General features: G+C 35.8%; 1 protein-coding gene across 6 annotated transcripts in view; it reads left to right on the forward strand.

Annotated features, from left to right (window-relative positions):
- Positions 1-8,229, forward strand: part of LOC131737105 (interleukin-11 receptor subunit alpha-like) — a 51,104-nt gene extending 42,875 nt beyond the window's left edge. For all 6 annotated transcript variants that reach the window (XM_059023912.1, XM_059023896.1, XM_059023904.1 and 3 more), the window contains 3 exons: positions 350-452; positions 1,300-1,381; positions 4,756-8,229. In XM_059023912.1, coding sequence (XP_058879895.1) covers positions 350-452; positions 1,300-1,378 — 182 coding nt within the window. In that variant the 3' untranslated portion in view covers positions 1,379-1,381; positions 4,756-8,229. The remainder of the gene's footprint in view (positions 1-349; positions 453-1,299; positions 1,382-4,755) is intronic.
- Positions 8,230-11,682: the final 3,453 nt, after the last annotated feature.

Consider the following 11,682-nt stretch of genomic DNA (forward strand, 5'->3'; position numbering starts at 1 on the left):
ATTTATACACCTGTGGCTGGAGCCTTAATTAATTATTTAATCACTTATTCAACTCATGGCTCCAGCCACCTTCCCATGTGTTTTTGCAGGGACGATTTTAACATCTTTTCCTGCCACCCAATAATCTACACACACACCCCTACACCAATAACAACACACAAAACAATCCGAAAATAATACAAATAAGCACAGGGGCGGGGTGTACCCCGTCACAGTGTCCCTGTGTAAAAACACTTGGAAAGGCACACAAGCATAAAAAATTATCAGAGAGGTGGATTAATGATTTCAATTTGATGCCTTTATTTGCTTTTATTTGCTTTTATTAATAATATGTGTTTTTGTCATTTAGTTGAAAGCGAAGAACAGTATGAGAAGCTGGCCCTACTCGTCTCTCTTGGATCCTTAGGAGGAGTTTTTCTGGCATTGTTGGCTTTTTTTACCATTTTGATCTGGTAAGATGTGGTGTAATACTTTGGCGGGGTATTTGCCAGTTTGACATTTAGTCTAGCGAACCCCTCCTTGTGGATAATAATAGATGTAAGAGAAAAGAAGATAACATATCACCTATTTCACCAGGCTTCTTTAGTGTGCATGATCGTTTCAGGTATATATTTTAGCCCAGTATCTTGGTACATCCCAAAAATATACCAAGATACTTAAAAATGCTGTGTTTTTTTTTTTTTTTTTTTCAGTGTAGATGTTGCTTGGTATTTTATCTGATTTTTAGCTCAAATACTGGTACATCATGCTGAAATATCTTCATAAAAACCACATATAATGTAGTCATCCCTTCAGTGTAATCTGATACATTTTCTTATTATTGGTTACTAGGGGAGGGAGGCCTTACAAACTGCTTTAACGTAGCCAGCTGGATATACAGTGGTGGCAGTCTATATGTTATTTCTGTAAAAGCTCAGTTATTGACCATTTTAAGATTTAATTTAAGCAGTTATAAATAATGACAGAAAAACATTTTAGGAACCATTTAGTTAAGACAATTCTTTTGAAATTGGTCAGTGGTTTGTTTTCAAAGTGAAAGGCCGCCAAATATCATTTTCCATGGTCTGTCCAAAATAGCTGGAAAAGTAGTTTCCAAAATCATTGGTTATTTTTCTGTCACAATCAGTCTTTGATTACAGTTATTAGTGTACCTCTCACCAGCAATACTTTATTAGGCATAGAGTTAAATAAATATACCAGAATGGGCTTTTTGATGTATAAAGTTCTCACATAATATTTTCACATCTGACTGAAAATTGCTGTTATGATTTTGTAAAGCTTTATTTTCATTTTGTTAAGGGTAAGACATAAAGGAAAGGAGGAGACATCAAAACAAGAACTTACCTCAATGATGAAGATGAAATCCCTGCCAATGTAGGATGTAAGTATACACTGATCTATTTCTCTTATATTGCTGTTCAGATAATACTCTCGTAAAAATGATTTGCAGGATCTCAAGACCCATAAATACATATGGAATATGTACTTATTATTATTAAGAACATAAGAAAGTTTACAAACGAGAGGAGGCCATTCGGCCCATCTTGCTTGTTGGGTTGTTTGTAACTTATTGATCTCAGAATCTTATCAAGCAGCTTCTTGAAGGATCCCGGGGTGTCAGCTTCAACAACATTATTATTATTATTATTATTATTATTATTATTATTATTATTATTATTATTATTATTATTTCATCGCAGACACCCTTATCCAGGGTGACTTACAATTGTTACAAAATATCACAGTACAAAGTATCACATTACAAAATATCACTTTGTAAAGTATCACATTTCATAATATCACTTTACAGAATATCACATTACAGATAAGAGCAGTTGCAAAGTACAATAAAATCAGTAGCAAAAGATTCAAATAAGAGCATAAAATAGAGAATACAGTAAATAATTACATGTAAGAGCAGGTTCCACTAAGAGCAGTTAACTTATATTACCAATATTTGCTTATACGAGTAAAGTCCAGTATGAGCACATAGTAAGTACGATGAATGGATGAGAATGATTTCAAATAAGAGCAATTACAAAAAAAACATGAATACGGATACCTATAAAATATATATTGAGCAATAAAAACATTGAAACATACATTTATAAAAAATTACAAAAATAAAATTTTAAAAATAAAAACTCCTATTTTACACAGTAATATAATATAATACAATTTAATATAGTATACATGGAGGTGTATAGTGATCAGGTCATTAAACTTACTGGATACATTTGCAACAGGACCTTTTTTGTATGTGGAAAGGAAGTATGCCCTTGTCTTTCTCATGATGGATTCTTAGGAAAAGCATTTCATTGTTAACTGCTGTGATTGGCACATGAAGGAAATCCTGCAGTGTCGAGTTAAGGGAGTACGTTAAATAAACCTGCCTGATTTACTGAGGTGATTTTCTTCTTGGAAAATCCTGAGGCATCATAATAAACCACATTAAACACACAAAACAACCACGTATAGATTGTTCCATGTGGATGGTTAATGTTTAATATAGATCTATTTAGTTAAATGATATGTCTGGTATGAAAACTTGGCAATATAATACCTGGTAACCTACATGTGAATTAATCACCACCATCTGGAAGTAATATCAATTTAATATTAACACTATGTAGATCTGAGGAACTTTTTTTTTTCCTCTCAGAAAATCAAAAATAAAGGAAACAAAACACGTCCATTCCATACTCCAGTGTAGCGCACCACCGGCCCTCGAGGTCCATTCCAGACTGGGTCTGAATTTAAAAAAAAAAAAAAAGTTTATAGCTCCGCCCTCACTATACTTTACGATGGATATGGCACCTCCCTAATTCTTTATTCCAGACAGGCCCTAAAGTAGTTAATGAAACGTGGTATTAGTCAGTTAAATAATGTATTCCTGTAATTAGTCAATTAAGTTATGACCTACAGTGGTTTACAGAAGTATTCACCCACCTGCAAAGTTTTCACATTTTGTTGGCATCTGAACGTACTCCACGACGCTTTCAAATTAGGCTTTACATGTCGAATCTACACAAACTACTCCACATTGATAAAGTTAAAAAAAAATGCATATAAAATATAAATAAGTAAGATTTACAGAGAAAAACAGATTAATCTCAGTTGCTTAAGTATTCAACCCCTTTGCTACTGCAGCCCTAAATCAGCTCAGGTGCAAATGATTTGATTGAAAGGTCACAAAATTTGTGAAATGGTTTCAGCCTGTGTGTACTCAAAGTGGTTTAACTTGTAATAATATATAAAGGTATATAAAGACTTTCAAGCTGCAACTCACATAGTGATCCAACAAAGCAACCATGAAGACCAAGGAACTTTCAAAACAAGTCAGGGATAAAGTGGTAGAGAGGCACAGAGCAGGAGAAGGGTACAAGAAAATTTAAAAGGCGCTGATTATCCCTCTCAGCAATGGTGAAGTCCATCATAAGAAGTGGAAGATGCATCATACCACCCAGAAACTACTCAGATCATGTCGCCCTCCCAAACTGAGCAGCCAGGCAAGCAGTAAACTGGTTCGGGATGTCACTCTGAAGCCAACAATGACCTTGATAGATCAGCAAAGTACTGTGTCAGAGATGGGAGTCAGTGCTCACACATCAACAATAAGCCGGTCCCTACACAAAGCTGGCCTGTATGGATGGGTGGCAAGAAAGAAGCCATTACTCAAAAAGCCTCATCTTAAAGCACGTATGGAGTTTGCGAAAAAGCATGTAGATGATACTGCAGACATGTGGAAAAAGATTTTGTGGTCAGACGAGACAAAAATTGAACTTTACGGTCTAAATTCCAAGCATTACGTCTGGCGCAAGTCCAACACTGTACATCACCCAGTCAGCACCATCCCAACTGTCAAGCATGGTGGTGGCAGCATCTTGTTATGGGGATGTATCTCTTCAGCAGGGACTGGGAAGCTTGTCAGGATAGAGGGGAGAATGGATGGTGCAAAATAAAGGAAAATCCTTGAGGAAAACTTGTTTGAGTCAGCCAAGACTCAACTGGGGAGGAAATTCACATTTCAGCAGGACAATGACCCGAAGCACAAAGCCAAAGCCACACTGGAGTGGTTGAACAAGAAGAGAATAAATGTTCTTGAGTGGCCCAGTCAAAGTCCTGACTTGAATCCAATCGAACATTTATGGCGAGACTTGAAGATTGCAGTCCATCGACGATCCCCAACAAACTTATCAGAACTGGAGCAATTTTCCTGTGAAGAATGGGTGAAAATTTCACCATCCTACTGTGCAAAGCTAGTAGAGACCTATCCAAAGAGACTCATAGCAGTAATTGCTGCAAAAGGTGCTTCTACCAGGTACTGGATTAAGGGGCTGAATACTTGTGCAACCAGTAAATTTCATTTTGTACATTTTCTTTGCAAGTTTTGCTGACATTTAACCTCCTCCTCAGATAACAGTGTTCAGTTTAACCACTACAGCTTTAAATAAAAAAAAGTTTGTTTGAAAAACTGTGCATACATTATTTGTAATTCAACAAAATGTGACATTATTGGTAGGGGGTGAATACTTCTGCAAACCACTGTAATTGGAACAAAACCCTGGACTGAAATGGATCTCGAGGGAACAGAGTTGTGCACTGTTGCCATGTACTATTCTATTAAAACATTTTTTTAGGCAATACAGGTCAGAGGAATCAGTTAGACAGAACACCAGCATATACTACATTCTATAGCCTTTACATTTGTTTACAAATCAACATTAAATACTGGACGTTTTTCTTTTTTTTCAGGTGCACAGATGACATTTACAAGAATCAACCCTTATAGGGTAATCTCAAAGGGAACTATCACCACTGCCATTAATAACAATAGGACAGAAGAAGAGCCATTAAAGATCTTCTGAAAAGAAGTTGCTAACTTGGTGCCTTGTGACTGTCTACATTTACAGATCCAGTATCTACCTGTTTGTTTTGTTTCGTTTCAAGTGGATTCAGTTCCGTCTGTTTTATAAACCTACAGCGATTTTGTAGCACTTGATTCATGGACTGGCAAAGTTTGCTAAATTCTTCAGTTCTTCACAAACCACACCAGTGGACACAAAGTGTAATATTTTCTACAGAAAGAACTTGTGAGTTTTACGCAGGGTTGCGTGGATTCCAGGTTGTCACAAGAATGAAGATCTCATCAACCATTATCTAGCTACATTTCCCTTAAATAATGTTATTTTTTAGAACTCCCTTCTGAGATGTGCGAAGATCCAAGTACTGGATATTGAGGTTATCTATTAAAAAAGAGATTTCTGTCCTTCATGAATGATTAGAATACAGGGCATTATGTACATATTATTGTATAGCCTTATAACAGTATAAAGAAGTAAATATGCATATTTGGGTGATTTAAATAATAGATACAAACTACCAGTTGTCCACTGTTGGTTGATGTGGAATTCATTGAGATGAGCAGCATTACTGTGCTAAGGAATGATTTCTACCTCACAGAGATGTGTACAGTGTAAGGAATTTGGTTTTGTAAGCTGGAGGGCCCAAAGGATATGGAGAAGGCTGGTGCAGTAGAATGCACACCTGAATGACTAAAGAGACAGTACGGAGAAGGGCGTTTGTTAGAATGCTGCAGAAAATCATTGGCTATGTTTTCAGGCCTTAACCACATCTGTAACAGAGTTACGCTTGTACATAAAACAAACCTATAAATAAATCTTTAAGTTGCGATTAAAAAATGTGAATCCCTCTCGTAAGGTGTAGGGCCATGAGAAAAAGAAGCTCTATCACATCTTATTTCTTGGCACACAAAATAAAACCAGGTCAGGTTGTAAATCTTGGCAGTAGCCTTTAAGAAATGTGAAAAGAAATCAATAGAGACGTTGGGAACTTGTGTTTAGTCATTTTTTAGTGAAAAGTTGTTGCAGTAATTACAAAAGCACAGTCACTCTTCCTGTTACTTTTCAAATAATTCTAAAACACAATGCTCAACAAATAGGTCCATGGTTGAAACCACAACCTGTAAGGCCTTTTTAAAGTCCACAGTTTTCACTACTTGAACATGTGTGAGAACATACAATCAGAACTGCCACAGATGTGGTAAAACCTGAAAACAGAACAAATACAACTGAAGAAAGGGCCCAACAGTGAAATTTAGTTTCAGTTAATGCTAATAAAGGTATTCTCATAGAGCACCATTCAGATTTTTCATTAGAAGATGATATCCTTTTTTGCTGGGTACCATACCAGCAGAATTATGTAAGCATAATAATACAACATTTTATTTGTTATTTTAGCAATTTTATAAACAATATAATCAGATTTTCTACAAATTAAAAGATATACAGTAGTTTAATTCTTTACCTTCAAAACCATACCCTGCCAATTCAGACAACAAGTTCTGACTCAATTTGTATAGTAGATCTCTGGAATAATATGAATGTTTTAAGAACCCGTGTTTTTAGAAACTTTGTTTTATTTTTTTTACATGTTCTATATTTTAGCATTGTGGATACTTGGATAGTAGATGACACATTAGGGAAATGACTCACCCTGTTTAACAGTTGTTACAGAAAATAGTGTGTGTGTGTGTGTGTGTGTGTGTGTGGTTCCAGTAGGGCCAGTCATCGGGATACAGTTGGATGAACTTGACTATAAACGGGGCAGCTGGCTTTTTGAGCAAAATACTACAGAATATGGTGAAGCGATACATGGGAAATTTAACAGATGATAGGTTGGTTTATTGAGTTTTAGGAAAGAAGGTCGTAAAAAGTGTAAAATATACCAGGGCAGTGGAGGTTTATCAGCTGTCAGTGAGTGAATGTTATGATGGAACAGCTGATATACCATAAATATTTGTATTTTTCATCAATTCCTAGTATTTTGGGTGTTTTAATAAAATATTAACATTCAACCAAAAATGCCTAGACATTAGATAGGTCAGTATTCTGAAAAGAAAACTTCAAGAATGGGCTCATGAATTGGCCAGTGAATATCTGCTGCCTTGGAACTTGAACTCATCAGACTATGAAATGCAAGGCTGGGCCTGGACAGTATTTGGACGGGGTACCTTCTAAGAAAAATGGAGTTTTGAATGAAGTGTTGTTGATTTAGTAGGGGTCAGGGTCCTCACTGGGCCCCAGGCTGGTTTCCTCAGGATGAGATGTTAAACTCTATACCCGGGATATGAATGATGCCATGACAGATGAGCAGGAGTACGTGACCTGTTTATTTTGGGCCTGGCTAAGTGCCACTTCTTAGTTCTCTAGTAAGTCTCCAGAAGAGATGTGATAATACACTGAGGTCACAATAAGGTCTCAGTCACAAAATCTAGGTCACATTAAGTGGTGTTGTCATTATACAGATCAAATTGTATTTATTTTGTATGATTTATGATAACATTTTAATTAATAATGGACTAAAAGGTGCAACTTAAATTAGATGCAGTGCTTTTTGGTTGGGCATCATGATACACACCTCTATCACAGCATGTAAGGAAATATGATTCAAAAATACAATTTACTCAGCTGGTCCCACCTTGTTAAATAAAGGGTTGATTTGATACTACTTAAGTGTTTTTGTTAGACCCTGCAAAACTCACTGAAACAATCAATGGATTTAAAATGAACAAATAAGTATATAGACTTCAATATTTTGTATTTAAATGTTATGCATAACACAGGAATTGCATGGAGTTACATTAAAATGATAAGACGTTTGTCCAGTATATTTTAGAAAGGGAAAAAACAATTCAAACATATTTTTGATGGTAAAACTTGGCTGAAAAGATGCAATATTCACACACCAAAGTAACTGCATTCCATTGCAGAGTGTTCTGTATCTGTTTTATTTATAGACAATTGCATCATTGCACAATTCAGTGTATATTGTTGACCTCCCTTGTCATGATTTTGAATTTGGAATCAATAAAGAAATCAGTGCATTTAGCATTATAAGCTAAATACATCACGAAAGCTGTAACAACCCAAGGTGTGCATTTTTCATTAGACTTCAGTAAAATGTAGAGCATGTGGCATCCCTATATTTTTTTCTTTGAAATGGTCCTTTTCTGGGTAATACACAATCTGAGGTATGGGGTATCAACAGAAGAAAACAAGTTTTGTCATTGTGAGTAAACAGAAAAAAAGGAGGAGACCACACTTACTGTACAGTGTGTTTTGCGCAGGACAACAGACCGAATAAGCTGATTTTGTTACTATTCATGTATGTATTTTCATGTAATAAAAGTGATTTTAGATCTTGAAACTGGTACTTTTCTTAATCTCAGTCTACACTAATAAATAACTGTGTTTGCAATGATGCTGTGGAATTGGTCACCCATGTGGAAACGCTTGTGATGAGTTATACCAAGGATGAAAGCCCTTCTCAAGGTGTGTATGGTGGACAATAATATTGTTATGTTTTTAGTTTCAAGCAAATTAACTGGGGAGATAGCTTTATGGAGCAGTTTGAATAAAATGGGTTTCACTACAATGCGTTATGAGCAGATAAATTATTTACAATGTCTGACTGCTTACCTCAATTATTTTGACAGAGGCTGCCAAAAAGACTCTGGTTCTAGGAGTCGGGTGCCTGTACCTTTTAATGGTGTCAGAATAGGTGCCAAAGAAGGTATAGGAAGAAGGAGGAAAACACAACAATGGAAGCTCGTCTGAATCACACCATTTTATTATGTATCTCTTTATAAATTCAGGAGCACAGGGGGCAGGCAGCTGCCCTTCAACAGTAGGTAACTTTGAAAACGAACAGCTAGCTCTGTGTTTTGTCCTCCAAGTCTGTGTCACAATCTTGCTAACCCGCCTTTACTTTCTATCTGAGTTGTGTCAACCCCAAGCAGCTACTTGGCTGGGACGAAGCAGCAGGTGGCAGTGCGTTGCGTTGACCTTTCAATTATTTCTCCTGATTCACATTCCCACAAATATTCAATGTGTCCTTCATTATCTCTCCCGTCTCCAATATAGACCTTGAATATGTTCTGGCCTATCTTGACTTGGCATGCAGTGAGTAACTCCTTCATTTTATAAAGAACAGATGCTGCCTCTCTTAAAAGTTCACAGATATTACCTGTATAAAAAGTTCAGTTCTCAGCAAGAAAGAGTTAAGCACTTAACATGATTATTATAAGTATATTATAATACTACAATGGTTACACGTACCAAATATTGCAATGTAATATCGCTTTATTATCAGCATTATCAGTATGTGGTTTTGTAAGAAAGTTAAAAGCTATCGCCAGTATTTATTTGAGGGAAAGAATAGTGCAGAGATAGCCTTTAAACATCAGCGTAAATGATCAGGATCATTGTCTGGAAAGCTTAATAAAAGGCTAGTTTCCATTACCAAATGCAGTTGCAAAAAAAAAAAAGCTTTCAGAATATTATTTTAAGAAGTTACATTGCTGAATGTAAAAAAAAAAAAAAAAACAGTACTCTTTAACTTTTACGCCACCAACTGGACAAATATTTATATAACACATTGTCTAGTTAACTACATTATGGATCTTGCTTGACTTTTTTTTTCATTGTACTTTTATTTTCTGTTGTGTCCAAGAGATTTGTCATTCAACACGTTAGTCCAAGGCACATTCTATCTGTAACAAGCTTTTTCTACAAAAAGAAACTGCACAGTGAAAAACCCATTTTGGAAAACATGTTTTGGAATAAATACCTGAAAGGCATTTATGTACAACATAATTGCTTTAGGATCTTTATGGCTGAACTTTGCATTCCAAATTGTAAAGGTTTGATTTAACAAGAACACAGCAAGCCATTTTATGAACACAATAAGACGCGGACACATTGATGCAGTCTGGGTAGTTTTCTCAATGCTGAGCTCTTTTGAGAATGTCTGCATTTTCTCTGAGACAATGGAGCACTGCAGTGCATGAATGGACTTCCATTCACACTGCTGGTTTCAGATGAAAAAGCACCCATGCAGCCACACTAAGAAGCAGTTCAAAATCATGTGTATTATCAGTTTAATCATGATTTATTGGACTCCACTCCTGTTAATATTTTTGAGGAAATATACATTAGTATAGGGGGTGGAACATTTTTCAGAATACAGTTTGTGTAACTACAGAATACGCAACATGGAAACTTCAGAAATAACCCATGGATACCCTACCAACCTTTGTTTATTTTAATGAGCTAATTCAGGGATTTTAAATTTACAATGCTGACAATTTTTTTCTTCAAGAAATATTACAGTGAATGGCGGGATTAAACTTCCTATAAATGCCTAAATGTGTTCCCATCTCTCTTGGGCATGTTGGATGAAATGAGAGTTTACTGCAATTCTTTATTAGCAGCTGAATTAATTACAGTGCCTGCATTATGTGGAAACAGTTTCCAAAATAATTCAGAACTAAAATATATATATATTTCCAAAGACACTATTAGACTTCAATTACGTGAAAATGAAGTTGCTTAATGTACCTGTACTGTATATATCTTAATTAAAGCAAACACACAGTATACTGTAGGTGTTTTAGCGATCTAATGCAGAGACACCATGGAGTGACAGTTTGGAAATATTTAATCAAAACGAAATCTAAACAGTCTGAAATCAGCCATTGAAGTCTGAACCTTATTATGATTGTAAAACAAAACTTTTTAGTAAACTCAGACTTAACATTATGTAGCTATTATTGTTAACTGTACATCTGATCATAAACCCTAATTTGATTGATAGAGATTATTAATTGATGATTGTTTGTATTCATCGGCGGTCTCTAGAGACAGCTTAGTTTGTAACTTTTTTTTTGTTCTACTGTTAGTAACAGAACTCTTGGATTCCCTGAATTAGTTTTACAAGCTATTTGAGAGCAGCTGATTATAGTGCTCTGAGGGCACTGTAGTGCAATAATGATTAAACCACTTGATGTATGTAGGAGTTTTAAGCAATTCATGCCAAGACTAGCATTCCAAAAATGACACACAGTTGGCAGTGACAGTTAGATAAATTAAATGATATGGCTATTTTTAAGTGTGGGTTTTAATTTGTCTCAGTTTTTTTACCATGGTAATGAGGAGAAACACACCAAAGCTGAAGAGTGTGCATAACATTTATAATTTAAACTTGAAAGAAAAAAAAGATTGACTTCAATGTAAAATAGAGTATAAAAAAAGGTGTGCTACCCGGCATCACAGCACTTGTGTGTGTGGTTGTATTGGGTCTGTTGTTTTTACAGGCTTTTAAAGGTTCCATTGCATAACAATCATTAACATATTCGTTCAGCTGCACTGAAAGTACCTTGGTTTATCGTTGCTGTACTTCAACTGATGCTGCGTCTCACTGGGTTTTAAAAGCAAGCAAAATTATTTAAAATAAATTATCAAGTGTGTCCCAACAGCACTTTAATTGTATATGTTTGAAGTGTTTGTGTTTTATGAAAGTGCCAGCATGTAGTTCTGGGAGCGAGGCTCAGTTTGCTATACTAATCCTGTTGGCTCCTTAAAGTGTATTGTCCAGGCTCACCTTCCAATACTTGTTCTGCAAGTCTTTCTCCTCCACCTCCCCACCACCTCCTTTGCAACTGTATCTCCCTTCTGGGGGTCGGTGGTCCTCCATCACCTGGTCGCACCTCAAAAGAGAGCGTTTCCTATTGATCCAGAAGGCGAGATCCTGGGCCACACAGTCAATCTTTTTTTTTTTTTTTTATTTAGTTGTTGCCAATTATTTTTATTATTTTCTCCC

Source organism: Acipenser ruthenus, chromosome 1, assembly GCF_902713425.1.
Source record: "Acipenser ruthenus chromosome 1, fAciRut3.2 maternal haplotype, whole genome shotgun sequence".
Lineage (NCBI taxonomy): Eukaryota > Metazoa > Chordata > Actinopteri > Acipenseriformes > Acipenseridae > Acipenser > Acipenser ruthenus.